At 35.2% G+C, this 16,976-nt stretch overlaps 2 protein-coding genes across 4 annotated transcripts; both read right to left on the bottom strand.

Annotated features, from left to right (window-relative positions):
• Positions 1-313: 313 nt before the first annotated feature.
• LOC128232640 (uncharacterized) lies at positions 314-10,613 on the bottom strand. Of its 3 annotated transcripts, XM_052946313.1 has the most exons (13): positions 10,570-10,613; positions 8,504-8,600; positions 7,263-7,409; positions 6,268-6,375; positions 5,594-5,731; positions 4,885-4,979; positions 4,186-4,246; positions 3,928-3,952; positions 2,062-3,731; positions 1,673-1,820; positions 1,230-1,344; positions 715-894; positions 314-617 (listed from the first exon to the last, which is right to left on the bottom strand). In XM_052946313.1, exons 1-12 carry the CDS (start codon positions 10,584-10,586, stop codon positions 720-722), a joined length of 2,796 nt encoding a protein of 931 aa, XP_052802273.1. In that variant the 5' UTR covers positions 10,587-10,613; the 3' UTR covers positions 314-617; positions 715-719. The 3 variants fall into 3 exon arrangements, with proteins under 3 accessions (XP_052802273.1, XP_052802272.1, XP_052802274.1); XM_052946312.1 differs by having other exon boundaries at positions 314-894; XM_052946314.1 differs by having other exon boundaries at positions 314-894; positions 10,448-10,575.
• A 1,671-nt stretch (positions 10,614-12,284) lies between these two features.
• On the bottom strand, positions 12,285-16,142 carry LOC128232718 (sodium/calcium exchanger regulatory protein 1-like). The gene is made up of 4 exons (XM_052946428.1): positions 15,918-16,142; positions 13,886-14,058; positions 13,493-13,591; positions 12,285-12,668 (listed from the first exon to the last, which is right to left on the bottom strand). Exons 1-4 carry the CDS (start codon positions 15,988-15,990, stop codon positions 12,615-12,617), a joined length of 399 nt encoding a protein of 132 aa, XP_052802388.1. The 5' UTR covers positions 15,991-16,142; the 3' UTR covers positions 12,285-12,614.
• Positions 16,143-16,976: the final 834 nt, after the last annotated feature.

Below are 16,976 nucleotides of genomic sequence, written 5' to 3'. Positions count from 1 at the left end.
CGACAGACTGTCCAATTGTATGTCTGACAGTATTTTAGAGTGTTCGAGCTTCCATTTGTTCTTGATATCTGTTCCATATTTTTCTATATTAATGCACTAACAATACAAATGGTTCCAAAGAACAATTTCAGGGCAGAAGAAAGGTATGGCTTACCAAGTGGCTCAAATTGTACTTTCAATCAACAACAGAAAGATACAAATAACAGTATAGCTACAACTGTTCATTAAAAGCTTTGAATATAGATTTTGCATATAGTCTTTCAAATGTTCATATTTGTTGGGGATTTAAAAAGAATATTGTACAAGAACAATATACTGTGTATACATTTATATCCATACATTTAAAAAAAACACAATAACACAAAAATAAAAATTCACATAACAACATGGTATATATATAAATAACAAAGGTGCATGTATAAGAGTACAAAATTAAAAAGACTATCTGAAATAACCTGGCCAGAACAGAACAGTTGTCCGTTCACATTTTAAAACTCATTCACATATCGGCAGAAACAATTCTAGGATAAAAGGAAAAATGAATGTATAACCACTTTAAATATATAAAATTAAAATTCTTATATATATATAATTTTCTGTTTAAAAAATATTGTTCAAAACGATTTCCCTAATTCTCAAAGAAAATATTGTGACACATAAGGATCGTTCTACGTTTTTGTTTAAAAACCAAAATGTGTACACTGTATCTGCACAGACTATCACAAGATGGAGAGTTTTCTTTCCTTGGCAATTTTGGCTCGAGAACTGACGTCCATGGAGTAGACGGGGTCTCGGGGAAGAGGCAGGCCAGATGTAGCCCTTTGGGATATGTCAAACTGGAAATAACTCTCGTCTCCCTGGATACTGTGACCATAGCAACTGGTAAAATGTGACCTAGTCAGAAAAACAGTAATGATAAATTATTGTGATAATAGTTGAAGTACAAAAATGTACATCAGAATAATTAAATTACTTCCTTTAAATGAAAATGAATCATAAAGACTTAATATTCCACTTACATTACCTTTAATATAAATTGATTTAATTAACACTTTTGTAATCTGTTAAATACTCATTAAATTAAATTTGAACAGGGACACAAAATTACAAAAAAATGCAAAAGTGACACTCAATAAATTATTAAAATACAAAATAATTTTATATCTGTTCAAAGGATTCCAACAGTTAATATGTACATGTACATGTATGTCAAACTTTGTGACTGTTACCTGTATGTGACATCAGACAGGCACCTATTACTCTGAAAGTCTGAATGAAGACCAGCCAACATCTGGTGGAGGTTATTGCCCCGTCTGTCCCCTTGGCTTTGGTCAGATATCGTTCCTGAAATAGTCACCACTACATGTAGCATGCTTTGTATTTTACAGAAAATTAGCATTGCCTACAGGAAAATGATTTTTTTAACATCATGCCTGTTGGATCATACCATATGAAATGTATAGCATTTCAGCTGGCTTTCACATATGTAATAAAAGTACTAATATCAATATTTGTCATTTGCTCCATGCATTACACTTCATTTATGCAACTTTAATAATATAAATTCGAAAGTACTATTGTCTTACTTTTGAATGATATTTTCTCCATGCTTTAATACCTCTAAAACTATTTATATTCCAGCTCACAAGTATGTGATAAACTAAGGTTGTACCTTTCACATGTGCAGTGTATGTGCTGCAGTGTAGATACTTGTACAGATCGTGAGCATGGGCGTCACCTTTCACGTCCTCGGCTGCCGTCTCCAGGCACTCCTTGATGTGGAAGTCCAGGTCTGCTAGGCTCGCCAGTGAACCCTTCCACTGTGGAGTACACACGAATGTGTTTCTCACGCATTGGTACATGATAATATAAAACATGGGGAAAAGTACTTAACATGAACTACACATAACAATATCTATAAGAGTTATTGGTGAAATGAGTCTTAGTTTTTGCTACCAAAGTTGGTCATAAACTGAAATCAGAATCAATTTCAGTTAAAAAAGGATTTTAGAAAAGCTTATGTAAAAATTCCTGATTCACTGACAGTTTTGTTTCTCTTACCAATGCATGGAAGAGGTTTTCCTGCAACTGTTCTGGGTTTTCCATGAGCAGTAGCAGGGAGATATCCGCGTGACACTGTACATACACTGTTACATCATTCAGGCCCTCCATCTCATGGGTCCAGTAACGAGAGATTGTGCTATCCGTTGACACATCGCTGCTAAAGGATGACATAATCTCTGCTGTCCTGATCTTGATATGCGGTTTCTCCATATCAGTAAGCCCCTCAGTTTCTGTGCCAGACTCTATACCATCTCTGCCTGCAGACCTAAAGTCCATAATTTCTTGGTCTATGTTTGGAACACCAAACATCTTCTGTTTGTTGTAACTAGCTATGCAGTTAGAACACCTTACTAGCTGATTGTTTCTTGAATGATTTTGAGGACTTGATTGCAGTTCCAGACAGTTTATGCACGGCTCAATGTGTGCTAAAGAATAACCTTCATCCTCAGTCTCTATTTCAGATTCATATTTCTGAGACACAGGTGAAAATGATCGATCAATAATATCTATGTTTGGGTTCACATTTTCTTTCTCTTCCTCTATTTTGTAACCATTTGCTACTTCCTCATCACAATGTTCAGATCTTACATCTAAATTAACTTTTAAAGTTCCTTCTAAATGTTCTTCCTTTATAATCTCATCTTTATACGAGCTATTTCCTACCATTCCTGTGTGAATGTCAGCTGAATGTTTCAGGACTGAGTGCACACCTTCAGTTTTCACAACTTTCGTTTCGTGGTCAGACAGATTGTCATAAGATCTTACACTTCTCTCTTCAGAAGAAGACAGATTGAGCTTCACATGGATTTGGTCTGCACTTGAACTATTTTGTGGACATGATTCAGCTTTGGAATTTTTGTTTATCTGTTCACAAATAAATTTGTGGGTTGAATCACTCTCTACAGCTGCATTAGCACCAGGTGAATGCATGTTTTGTTTGGTATCAAGCTTTACATCTTCATCTTCATTATCCTCCAAGTCACTTATGGCCGGATCAGCATCTGCAGTTACTTGACCAGTGTCATAGTTACCCTGTTCAACATTATTACCTTGAGAATCAATGATATTATTTGTACCAGTCACTGTAATATGTGTAGTTACACTATTATTAGACTGGTTCCCCTCAGTGTCAGTATCTGACTCTTCCTCATGTTCACCATCCCCAGAGGAAGGCAACATCCTGTATTTTTCCTCTATCTGCGTGGCTGGCACCCCCTCATTTATCACCTCACCCTCGCTTTCCACAGCAGACTCGCCACTGCGGCACTCGACTATGGGCACATGTGACAGTGAGGTCCTTGTACCACGGTCAACGTCACGACCCCATGGGGACCTTTCTGCACTCAACACTTCTTGTTGCTTTCTTTGAATTGCTTTCTTTTGTTCGTTGGTGAGAGATGTTTTAAGAGTCTTTTGTGTGGCTGACTGGGGGTGCTCGTGTACAGGCAAGCCTAAAGCAGGGCAAGTCAAACGTCTTGTGAGTTTGCTTGGTTTGGACGGATTTGCTTTCTCTGCTGACAACCTCATGGGGTCTTTTTCACGGGATTGACTGAAGTCTGTGGCATTACAATGGTGCCTTGCAAGGGGATCCAGGGGGCAGATGTCATGATAGTCCTTGTCTTTTAGGAATATGGTCACAATTTTGCATCCCCTTGGTAACTCATAATCTGTAAAGATAACAAAACATTTCAATTTATTACCCAGTCAATACATTTTACTGTTCTTATGTTGTATATGAGAATAAGAATAAATGACTATTACTATGTTGTTACATTAAAGCCTGGAAGATTATTCTACTTGCTTGATTTGACTATTAATCAACTTGAGCATATCATTATATCCACAATATCCCTGGTAACTTACCAATATCTTTAGTTATGTGAGGCATCTAGAAATAGAAACATTGCACTTGTGAGTCAATGGAATGGTGAAGTCATATTTGTATACAGATGGATGAAATTATATTATGTAACTATCAAAGAAAATAACATTCATTTTATAACTTTAAAAGGTGTTTAAATTAACAATGCTATACTTAAAAGGTGTTTATATTACTGGTAACAATGTTATAAATATGAAGCATCATATTATTATACGAGTCTGACATGCCTTGTATCATACCTTGTTTCGGAGGTATGTAAGGTGTTTAGTAAGTTTGGGAGGAAGCTGAGTATTCAAGACACTGAAACAATGAATATATACAGATAAGGGAGGAATCACTCAGACACAGTACAAAGAATTGGCTCAGAGGCAACATGTTACATATCATGCTATACTGTATATTGAATCTGGCCAGAGCTATTCCTAAAACCCAGATCACCGTTCACTTGAAATTTTGTTCAGAAAGTCATTTCAGTGCTATTGTAGTGCAATATAATGTATGCAGTCATTACAAACACTTAAAAGTTTTGTTAATAATGTAATGTACCGGTATGCACATTTCATATATATAACCAAATATGAATTCCTTTATGTAAATGGAAGAATCGACAGTTCATTTTCCGTCCATACATATTGTAAGGCAGGTGTGTGACTGACAATTATTTGTTTTAAAAGCATGCTTTTAAAGTTAAAATAATTCTCATCATGAAAATAAGTTATTTATGCACCTAATTGTTAAAGATTTAAAAAAATATCAACTCCAATATTTAAAAACATTAGGATTTCATAAATGCCTGGTACAGTGCGAGGCCAGGGTTTAAGTAATAACCTGTAAACAGAGCAAAAGTGTTTAAAATCAGTCCAATAAGAAGCTCATTTTCTGTTTTCAAACTTCATTTTTGGCTTCCAATACCAGACATTCATCAAAGAAATACCAACCTGTTTTTGTAGAGGATCACTCCGGCTAGGACATAAGGCCTGCGTTGACTGGACTGCAGTATCTGGCTGGCTTGCAGGAATAATTGAGACCCCGCCTGTAATGTACATGTATCTTTATGCATAGCCTTTATCAGGAAGTTAAAAGGTTATTTAACACCCTACTTGCATTAAGAAAAAGTACTGGTTTACTTTGTTTAGCACTGAAGTCACTAAATATAAGACAGGTTTTAAATCCTTACTTCAATGCCTAAAACTAAGGTGTGACCAAAATATATTACACATATTTTGACCACATACATATCCGTTACAATAATGAAATTGTCAATGTCTGTGCCTATAAAGATCCTTTTGTATAAATTTAGAAGAAATTCAAAACATGTATGTTATAAAGATATTCAGAAACAAAATGAACATCATGTATCAAAACCCATTACATAACTGTTAACATAAAACCATACACACACTCAGAATGCTGAATCTGGGACAGTATTCGACAGATTTAAGTTTTTCGTACAGACTTATACTTTCTTTGAAATGTTGTGAAAAAGTGTTTGAAAAACACCTTAGTATATATGTTTCCATATTAAACAAATCCTTATTCCCCATACCGCATTTTGAGAGTGAAAGTTCTAAAAGTTTAAACATCAGTGGTCCTTTTTGCATATATTGAGTACAGCACCAGGTAATTACGGTATTTCACTACCCCTACCCTTGGCAGTTCAGTGTATGGCAAGCCCTGGAAGGTCTGTGAGATACTGTATCCCTGGCACGCTCCTGTCACCTCCAGCAGGGTCTTCCACACACGACCCAGCTCAGTTACAAACTCCCCTTGGCTCCCCTTCCAACGCTGAAAGCATAGAAAACATTGTAGCTCATGTTGGGTGTTCTCTAGGACTTTCCAGCTGGAGTTTGGACCCTCATGGTTGACAATTTTGAGGTCTCTGATAACTAAATGGGGTCCAAACTTCTTTGGTTCCACTCAATGACAGTTTAATTTGGCACTCCTAGGGCTGCACAGTACTAGCTTATCAAAGTGGAAGTCCCTTGATTGAAAATTGAGTCAGAGACTCAGGTTACCTGCGTCATGAAAATCTTTTGCTTTTGTAGCCATTTAATCACATTTATTATATTCTTCTGTTTAGTTAGATATTCTAGAATTATTTAAATGAGTAATATCACACATGTACGTACATATTGTTAGCTATATTTTCAAATTGATGAGAACAAACACTAATTTTTATGTCAGACAACAAAAACTTTTTCTAAGAAAATGTTGTTGTTTTTTACATTTAAGTCGAACAATGCTTCAAAATACTAAAGAGAATAGAACAATTTAGAACTTTTTTTGTGGTCAACAAACCTGCATCAAAGTGAATCACTTACCAGCTTGAGGCTGTCAATGCTGCCATGAAAGGTTACAAAGGCTTCATACAGGGCATCTAGTTTCGCGAGAAGAACTGAATCTGGTAGAAATTTGCCTCCTTGAAGAACCTGGAACAGAATGTGTTGCCAGTGAAGTATGCAGCAAACAGTTGTTTGTTACTGTCTTGTTTTAAGAAATATATAATGTCCACCATATAGAAATACTAGATATAATGTGCACATGTAGAAACACTTGATATAGTATACACATGTAGAAACACTTGACTAGATATAATGTACACATGAAGAAACACTAGATATAATGTACACCATGTAGAAAAACTAGATATAATGTACGCCATGTAGAAATACTAGCTATAATGTACACATGTAGAAACACTAGATATAATGTACGCCATGTAGAAACATTTCTATGGTTTAATCTTAGAAGTTACAGTTCCTTTATATTTCAAACACATTTATATTGTCTTCAAACTACCGGTATTAGTCTACAAATGTACATGTATGTTACCCTCATGCAGACATTAATCACGTGTATGCCAATAAGTTTGCTGATTAGTTTTCCATTTAAGTGAACACTGTTGTAAACAAGTTCAAATTAAAAAAAAATATATAGCAGGGCTGTCTTTAGGTTAAAAGGGAATGGGGTTGAGACCCTTTATGAGGCTCTTATGAAGGGAAACTATGCTGGAAAAAGGAAATTTCAAATAACACAAATAACTATTTTCCAAAAATAATATCAGGTTTAAAATAGGGATTCACATTCAAATTATAACTGAATTATGTTGACCAACAGCATATTGCAGCAGAAAAATGCCTCAATCATGGCATTATTGGTTGGATTGTGTCCTCTATTTCTTTACAGCACAGTCTGAAGGTAAATTTTGACACAAAAGAGGAAAAATATCAATTATGTACTTATTCTGTAAAAAAGTGCCAAATTTCTGCCAAAAAAACATAGAAAGACAGCCCTGGCCAGAGTGAGTAGTCAGTACCAAACTGTATGCTCCGGCTGTCTTTATGCCATATTTGTCTCGTTGAAACTTGAACACCCTTGGGGAAGATCTGCTGATGGTTTCCTGCAGATACTCTGTCAAACCCATCAACTGACAACACAGCTTAACCTGGTCATCTGCCGACCACTAAAATAAAAGACAATGTTCACATCATCAAGAATGTTACAGAGTAGGAGTATTCAATCCATTAACAAATATATTGACTTTTGGATGCTGGGTGACTCTATATTATCTTTTGTACCATTTGAAAGGGCACAATACAGTTATATCAGTACCTGTCATTTCATGCCAACTTTCAGTTGAAATTAAGACCAAAAATAAAACTTGAACTACTTTATAAATAATATATTTTAATTCATTTATTAGCAGTTTGGGAAAAATAACACAGAATCACATTGCATCAAAATTTAGCATTATGGTTTATGGACCTACCAGAAAACTAGATTATTAGTTGTTAGGAACAGGACCTGAATTAACAGGTTTAAAGGAGCAAACCTGTTGTAATATATTTTGATTTAAAGGGACTGTTCACCAGATTGGCACCAAAAAAAGTTTTCTAAAACGAATCTCAGGACAATTATCTAATAGAATGTGTTATGCTTTGATATCATAATTGTAAAAAAGTACCAAAATGTAAAAAAAAATTGTGTTGAAGACCAGGTTCAAACCTGTGTTGCCAAATTGCAGTCCAGCGTCGTATCCACAGAGCTACGATGGCTAACTCTAATTGGGTGACATAATTAAGCTATACACCTACCTAATCACGCATAAGGAATGAATTCTACCCGGTAGACATACCCAGTAATCTTTTTTAATGGAAAAATATGAAATAACTGCTAAACTTAAATAAATTGTAAACTATGTGGTACTTCAGTTAGTAAGTTTCAATGCATTGTACACATTGATGCCAAGTTTATGTCAGTTTTCGACAATTTTCTCTTTTTTTCGCTATTTTATCATACGGAGTACAGCCCCTTTAATAGAATAGTTTTTTTGTTGTGAAAATTCAAATTACAATAAAGTACAATTTTAAGACTGAACTGATTTTCGTTTTGAAGGCCTGTACAAGTCATGTGATAGTGATCATTTAATTGGATATGTATATGTAATTCCAAATTTACAATAGTTGGTCAAAGTAAAACATCACTTTTTTTATATGTGTATTTTACTTTAATATTTAAAACATATTTTACCACAGCCTTATTTCAGCAGAAACTTACATTTTCAGGTTGAAAATAAATGATGGCATCTTTCAAGTCATCTTCTTCCTTTTTCAGCATGTTGTGATCATAGATGAAAAATACAGATTCATTCACCCTGAAAGAGACAAATAAGTTATTTCTAGTTCAAGTCTTGTATTGACATGTTCATGAAAATATATAAACCAATCTAATATGTTCATTTATATTTTTTTGCAGGTTATCAACTATTTCAAACCCTTTTTGCCATCAGTCACTGTGAACATGTCCAGGAAAGTCCTAAATTTATTATAAATTTATAGATCTATCAATATATTGTATACACTATATCAGTATTTGCAGTGTAGTTCTGGACTACATATCAAACCATAAATACTTTGGATTCTATTTTTAGAATTATATGATGCTGGAGTACATGTAAACACTAAATGAAAGAGGCTACCAATACAGTGCCAAGTGAATTTTATCATTATCTAAGGAAACTAATATGAATTATTTGAAAATCTATGTAATTTGACTAGAACATAAGGTTAGAAGTAGGACACTCAAATTTTTCACCACAAATATTAACAAAAAATGACAAACAACACCTGGTAAAGTAGCGACGCAAATTATGATAATAATATGTGTGAGACCTCATTCAAAAGACTAATAAATGTATACAACCTGAAAATTTGATCGGGAAAGCCTTTTACTTAAACTTAGTTGTTCAACATATTGTAATTAATTATATACAGTAGGAAACAATCGGTTTTGTAAGCAAAATGGAAACAAAATGTGTTTTTATTTTGATCTCTTGCACAATTTTTTCTTGGCCTTATTTATAGTTTCTCTACAAATTCAAGAAAAATAGCATTTCTATTAATTACACTCACTCAACAATCCTAAAGCTTAATTTGTACTGAATTTGTGGAAATTTGAAATACTTTCAAATACTCCTTTTCTTGGCAAATTTGTTCGAAAACTTGACTTTTTGTTATAGATATATATGGCAATGTGGAAATCAGTGAAGTTAACCTTTAAAGGTTTTTTTTTTTTTTTTAAATGATTAAAAGAATACTGGTTGACGGTACATTTCCGAACAGGGCACAAATAACGAACACCAGCTAAAACATGCATTTGTTTACCGTGATCGATTATTCGATGATCTAGATCAATACAAAGGCTTGCCTTGGTCACATTTGCGAAGTTTCATCTTGTTTTGTTGAGTATTTTTCTAAAAAAATGCCATTCAATGTTTATATCTTTAAGATCAAAATGTAGCACACGGGGGAATGACTTCAGAGGGTGCACGCGCATCTTTAGGTTTTGCAGTTATGTTGACCTACATTTATGATATTTATAAATAGAAATCACGCTTTACATTTGAATTTCATGTTTTGAAAAACATCAGAAACAATAAAATAACTTTGTAGCTAAGTGTTTATTTAATATAGCATACTTATTAATTATAATTGTATAACCATGTATTTTCGCTTTTCAAGTGTTCGGTATTTGTGCCCTCCATAGCATAAATTTAAAGGTGATTTACTATCTATAAAATGAACGATTTTCGACATAAAATTGATGAGATCGTGAATCTGTTCTTTGACAGATGTTGTCACATTAACCAAAGATGTTTCATACGCAATTTTAACTTGCTACAACAAAAGCTCTCCAAGATAATTGTGAAAAACCTCAAAAAGTGTTCGGATTTGTGACCTTAGCCAGTATGATTAACTTTCTGAATAATCATATACTAAAGGCAATTTACAGAAACTGATGATTGATCAATAATCTTACAGATTATCAGTAAAGTGAGGAGCTCCTTCAACTGTGCGGATCAACAAAAATAGAAATAAAACACTGTAAATGACAATCCTGTGCTATACTTAGCCTAAAGTGCAGTAAAGACAGTTGTTTACGGACAGATGAGTTCTAAAATATGAATGTGAGCAGTGTAAAATATGGTAAAGTAAATCGCACATTATTATGACATCTATGGATTATGTCCACCTAATCCATATGTCAAAGTTTCTTTGCACTCTCATCACGATAGATGGTTAAAAGTGAGAAAAATTGTCAACGAAAATAGTGAAATAGCAGACCTCCCCTTGTCGGCCATTTTGAACAAAGTTGTCACATGACTGTAAAACCATGTGACCCTTAGGTCACACTGTAGTAAATTATTCAGTGTCCTTGCAAACATATAATTTGATGTAGGCTGTGACCAATATTAAAAAATCAATCCCACTCCCAGATGTAAGTTAATGAAAATGTGCTGCAACATATAAATGCCAAATGCTTGAACACTAGATTTAAATGCAGAATTTAATTGTGTGCCATCCACGGCCATGACATAGCCATACAGTAGACGGAAGTATACCGCCACGCCTTCTTCCAGGCTCAGGAGCGGGACCAGGTTTTGAAGGTAAAAGGGGCGTCACTTATATCCTATTTGACTTGCACTCTTCCCTCAGAATCGAAATTAATTTGTTTAAAGTGTTTGACAGTGTGTGTGGGGGGGGGATGTACTCTTCCCAGATTATTTTAACAATTTCTGGCCACCAATGGTCAGCGGCATCTATTTTATTACTGTTTTCTCCTATATTGAAATTAAAAGTTGAACTTGGACAAAAAAAAAAATATTTTTTTTTTTGGGGGGGGGGGGGTGCGCGCCGGCTGCCCCCACCCCACTGCAGCCGCTATTGAAGCTGATATTTCTCTGTGGAACCAGCTGAGAGAGCACATCGCCACTGGCCAGAACTGTCATTCAAGGATCCATTCAAGGATGGCCTATAGCTGGCCATCACTACCGGACTTTATACAGGTATTTAATATTTTCACACGCTGCACGCGCTGTACATAAACACCATGTGCATACATGTAACGATGCTCTAGAGTGGGCCCTGCGAGTTGTTTGGTAGGAGAAGGAAACAGTATGCAGACAAAAGCGGCTTCGCAGAGCATAGAATCACAGACGTGAAGTGCTTTTTCTTTAAAGCGAGCGGGGAGGGTCGGATACATCCGTGTCTCGAACGCTCCTCTGCAGTTTACGAATAAAATTTGCCAGATTACTGACCAAATTATTAATTAATACTAATTGATCCACGACCATATAAACCAGATGTAGTCTATCTGTCCGTGATGTATCTTAACCTTCGAGTATTGATTGCATCGTCATGTTTGCCATTTCAACGGAAATTATCAGCTTTGTTTATTTTTTTATTAAACCCTTATCTCTTGACTGTGTGTATAACGTAGTGGACTATAGATCCAGAGGCTCGATTCAGTTGCCACCGAAGTCTTGCTTTATCTAAAAACGGATATCAATCATGTTATTCCTTTAAAGTCTAGTTCGACAGCTAGAAGCTTTGCAATTACAAATCAGACTGGTTCATCGTTTTATATCATCACAGGCTTGATGAACATAGGTATATTTAAATATATTAAGTGCATCATCCGGGTATCATGGAAACATAGCTTGAATGAGTACTTTATCAGGATTTGTTTACATTACAGAAGCGCAAACCGCAGTTGTCACATAAAAAAATCAGATATACCTTTGAAGAGGAATATATTGCACATTTATGTATTTTCTTTATAACAGATTATAATGAAATCAATCTAAACAGGAACATGTCCAACCTAGAGCTAAATAAACAGCACACACAAGACGACATTATAGGGCTTTTACAACAATGCAGTCGGTAAAACTGAAATATTGGTGAGCTTGGCTAAGTCAGTGAAAAATCATTTAGGTATTTGGAGTACATTAGTTAAGCATAAAATAGTCATAGGAAATCAGAAATAAAACACATACTAAATGAAATTGAGACAACTTTTATTCAACATGGACTAAACATACAAAAATATATGTTTGGGCAAGATACAACATTTACGAAAAACGACAATAATTCATAATGATTGTCACTTTATTTTACTGGACCTTCTTATTTTAAGTGACACCTATTTGAGTCTAAGAGCTGAAAAAACAAACGTTGTCTTTACACAGCTTACTCCAGACGCTTACATACCAAATTAGTTAGTATCTGTTACCACCCATCTAACACTGTCACCCACAACGTTGTTGTATACGTGATAATGGGCGTGCTGTTACACAGATGTAAGACTACAACAACATTCTAGATGACTACACCGCTCGTTTATAAGTTCTTGTGCAAACTGCGTCCTTCGCTTTTAAAGTCTGAAACACAAGAATAAACAAGTGGCATAAATGCATTGCAACCTGAGCAAAGCGGAACACAATAAATAACGTGTTACTTATGTCTAACTACGACTATTTAAACATAATTAAGTGAGCAAATGTAGAGTATTACTTCACAGACAAAAGGAACAAGAAACGTAACTGATGATTACTTTCACGCTCGAAGTAATAACGTCCTTGTTTCCACTGACCCGACCGATCCTATTTTGTCTTCCCGACCATACACTTGTTTGCGATTTGATCGACATGTGGATTATTTTTTTTGGAAATTCCCTTAATAGTCAACATGTTAGAATTTGACCATTTACAATAGTGATATAACCTGATATAGGTCGATTTGGTACAGAATCCCGGCTCTCAAAAAAGGTAGGACTATCTTCCTTACCCTAGGTTTTGATGATGTTAGAGGAAACACAGATATGTGTTTTGCTTAATGGAATAGTGGGTCTCTTGCTCGGTATAACACAGGAATGCCAATGACGTTTTTGTTAATTGTTTGTATTCAAATTTACTCCTTAAAATAAGAGGGTTGTTAAGTCGGGCTGATGTTATGTTTCGGTAATTGTATCTGAACATCATTGTCACACCTCCAAACAGTGTCATTTGGTCTGCATTGACATAAACCAGATTGCTCTTTTCAAAAACAATGCCTAAAGGCGTTTTACCGAATCAAGAAAAGATGTACCCAAAAAGGAAGGAAGAACGGTAAAAAAGAAGTTTAGCTTATTCTTAAACATGTGTTACTTTCTTCGTCGTTATAAAGAGCTCTTCGGAGCATAAATTTACTTCATAATATTTTTTACCATAATCATGGTATCACCGTCCCACTCCCTGGTCAGTATTGAGTCCACCTCGCCCACCTGGGTCTGAATCAGTTTCTGCCCTTCCAGTGTCACGGTCGTCTGCAATGTGACCAATGACACACATACTGATTAATCGTTTTTAGGTTCACCTAATTTAAACCATTCGTTACGGCTACTGCTTGACATGTAATTATTCACTTATTTAATAAGCGCTTGCATTTCTGTCAATTCTGTGACAGAAATGAAATGGGGAAAAACTCATTATTCAATTGCAGTCAAGATTATGCTACAATATAGTGCTTAACTCTAATCATTTAACCCAACTTAAACCTTGATAAGAAATAATGCGAATTTAACATAATTAACATGCAACGGCGGGTCTGTAGTGAGTACCTTGAGTTTCCGACCGTCCCCTGTGACCTCCTCAAATTCCTCCCCAAGGACGAAGGCGATCTCAGTGTTCTTGAGCGTTGTAAGAGTCTTGATGGTCCATCGGTCCCCCTCCACCTCGACAATCTGGGTGGGCTTGATCGCTGCCGCCATCTTCCGCATCACCATGCCCACACCTGCAAAAGAGAGGGAGTAGTTTAACACAATGTAAGAGTATAGCTTTAATCTTTGAATTAATTTTAATGACAAATGATGTAAAAAGCATGCAGTGGAAACTGTGATTTAGACCCTACCAAATTGATTTTATGTTAAATAGCGACAGGTGTCTAAACCCGATTGAAAACCCAGTGCCATAAATGATAAATAAATCTTATTATTCATGTAACAAATGTATATAAACAAACGGTAGCAGATTTTTCAACTGAAAAAATAACATTTTTATTGTTTTCATTTTACAGGGCACAGAAAAGTGTGACTTTATTTATTGTGTATCAATATTATTTAAAAAAATAATCTCTAGAGTTTTCATTCTTTTGATTTTGGCAAAATTCTTATTTTATTTTGCGTGCTTGAGACCCAGCCATCCGATCCCGCTTAACATCTAATCCTTAGCATGGCCTTATCAAATTTACGCTCGGCCTAACTGAATTAACTCAAAACTTTCTTTCATTCTCTATAAGTAAGTAACTATTAAAATAATTCTTATATTTAGTGTCCAGACTCATGCCCCCACCATCGGGATCGCCGGACAGACTCACAAGTAATAATCATGTTAGAAGACCCCTGACAACCAAAAATCCGTATTAATGGTAAATCACAACCCCTAAATTTGCAATAAGTAACGGAAATAACTGCCACTTTTATAATTTTTCGAAGTGCCTTTTTTTACTTTCCCAGCATTAAGTAAGTTATAGTTAGCCGTTTTCCATTGTTCATTTGTTGTTTAATTGATCTGCGTATGTATCCTGTATACAGTAGCACGCAGGACTACATATTTTTGAATAAAGTTTCAAAGTTTCAAAAGCTCGTAAATGAACATTGGCTGATATGACGCCATTCGCACTGAACGGCCTGCCGACAATAAATCGTTTAAAAGACCACTTTTTTAAGAAAAAAAAATAACTTTAAAGCATTCAGTCGACAATACTGTAGATACATGTAAAACATGCAAGATATTCAAACAACTATACTTTCTTTAGTGTCGATCATTATATATTGTGCAGAAATGGAAGCAAACTATGTTCACGTTACAAAATGTTATATTTTCAATACTTGTATATTCAATTAAGTTTGAAATTCCCACGGCATTTTTCCATTGGTTTTGTGACCGCGTGTTAAGGTAGTTCAGTGCTATGTTGTACTATGCTTGTGACTATATTAGGATACTTGTTACCTAAAATGGAACAGCAAACCCTCAAATACTGCCACTTGAGGTATTTAGGTGATAACGTTAGGATAAGATGATCACAGCAACATGTTGTGACTACATTCTGTATAAACCTGATGTAGGATACTGTAGCTAATGTTTCAACGAACATGGTGCCTGTTCAGTTGTTGTTGTTGTTGTTGTTTGTAGGCGCACTGGCTGCCATTTGACTGAGTCATTTAATTTGAAGATCGATGTACTAAATGTCATTTAATAACCAAATACTGACAAAATTAACTATTTCGGACAAAACCCTGGTCACGTATACCGTATCCTTAAATCTTATCTACATAAAGTTAACCCGTTATAATGTTACTTAATTATTGAATGGAATTCGCAAAATATAACCTGTTAGTGTTTTGCAGCATGAAATGGTAACAGGTGGCATTTCTGGGCACTCTCAAGCCTGTTTTAGTCTTATATGATATTTATCTTTCAGAAAAAGTTTCGCGAATATTAAGTAGATATTTTTTTATCTAGATAATTAAAGTTCAAATTAGATGGTGAATAAGAATCAAACGTTATCGTGTTGTCTTAATGCAGTAATTAATAGTCAACCATACACTATACTTAAACATCTACGAAATAAAGCAAAATCAAAACTCTTACCCACGGCCTTCATGTATTCATCAAATCCTGTGGTATCAACCAGAGTCCATTTTCCTGCTGCAAAGTCAGCCATAATGTATTCCTTAGACAGACTTTCTCTCGTGAAAAAAAATATTGGAATATTATCCACTTGTACAAGCAGTATATCAAACCTAACCACGTGGTTACAATGCTATCTCTGACATTCACTTGTATTTCAAATACTGTTTGTCTGATATATGGACTCAAAAAGACTTATAGACTGGTGCGAGAGCTGACCCAATTACATATGTAAAGTTTGGAGCAAAATTTAAGAACCTTTCTCACGACTTCCGTTATCCCCGTGCCTACACGCAATGTTCCTGGGATTGGTTTTGTAAGAACCACTGGTAAGAAGATTCTGTTGCTTCAGGCTGCCATAGTTTATCCAGTTACAAATGATGGGAAATCTTTTAGGTCTTGAGATGTTGTCTCCAATCAATAATTGTTTCTAGCTCTCTTCAGTCATTTTGTCCCCAAAGTCGTGTCAATTCGTCAGACAAAGACAAATAGCTTGGAAGATTTGAATGCCAGTGAACATAAAACAAAATTATATAGGTCGTATTAGTTGTACTAGCATTCCGAATCTTGAGATTTTGACAGTTTCAGGGAAAAAGTTGCCATGATTCAAATTTACACAGCTGCATGCCCCCAACACCCAAAAGATTATTTATAATTATTTTACGATTGTTTTTAAAATATGCCTCTTACGGTTTAAAAGATTGACATTATTATGCCATGTGGTTTGAAAGAATGGCATACTATAGTTTGGGAGTGCTAAATTTATGCTGATCCATGTTTCTTTAATATTACATTAACAAAAGAAAATATGTCAAACTTTACCTTGTAATATGTTGGATAGGATCGATGGTGACATCCAGCGGCCAGCCTAATTATCCTATTCAGCCTCCATTTGGCTGGCCAAGGGTTTCACCCCTTTATCTATTCTGGTTGCATAATCGCCACTTCAGCCTCCTTTGTTATCTTTTACCATTTCATGCCGCATTAGCATGAGTGATGGTTCGCATTCGTAGTATACGA

Source organism: Mya arenaria, chromosome 4 (assembly GCF_026914265.1).
Source record: "Mya arenaria isolate MELC-2E11 chromosome 4, ASM2691426v1".
Lineage (NCBI taxonomy): Eukaryota > Metazoa > Mollusca > Bivalvia > Myida > Myidae > Mya > Mya arenaria.
This window is presented reverse-complemented; position numbering and strand designations above follow the sequence as displayed.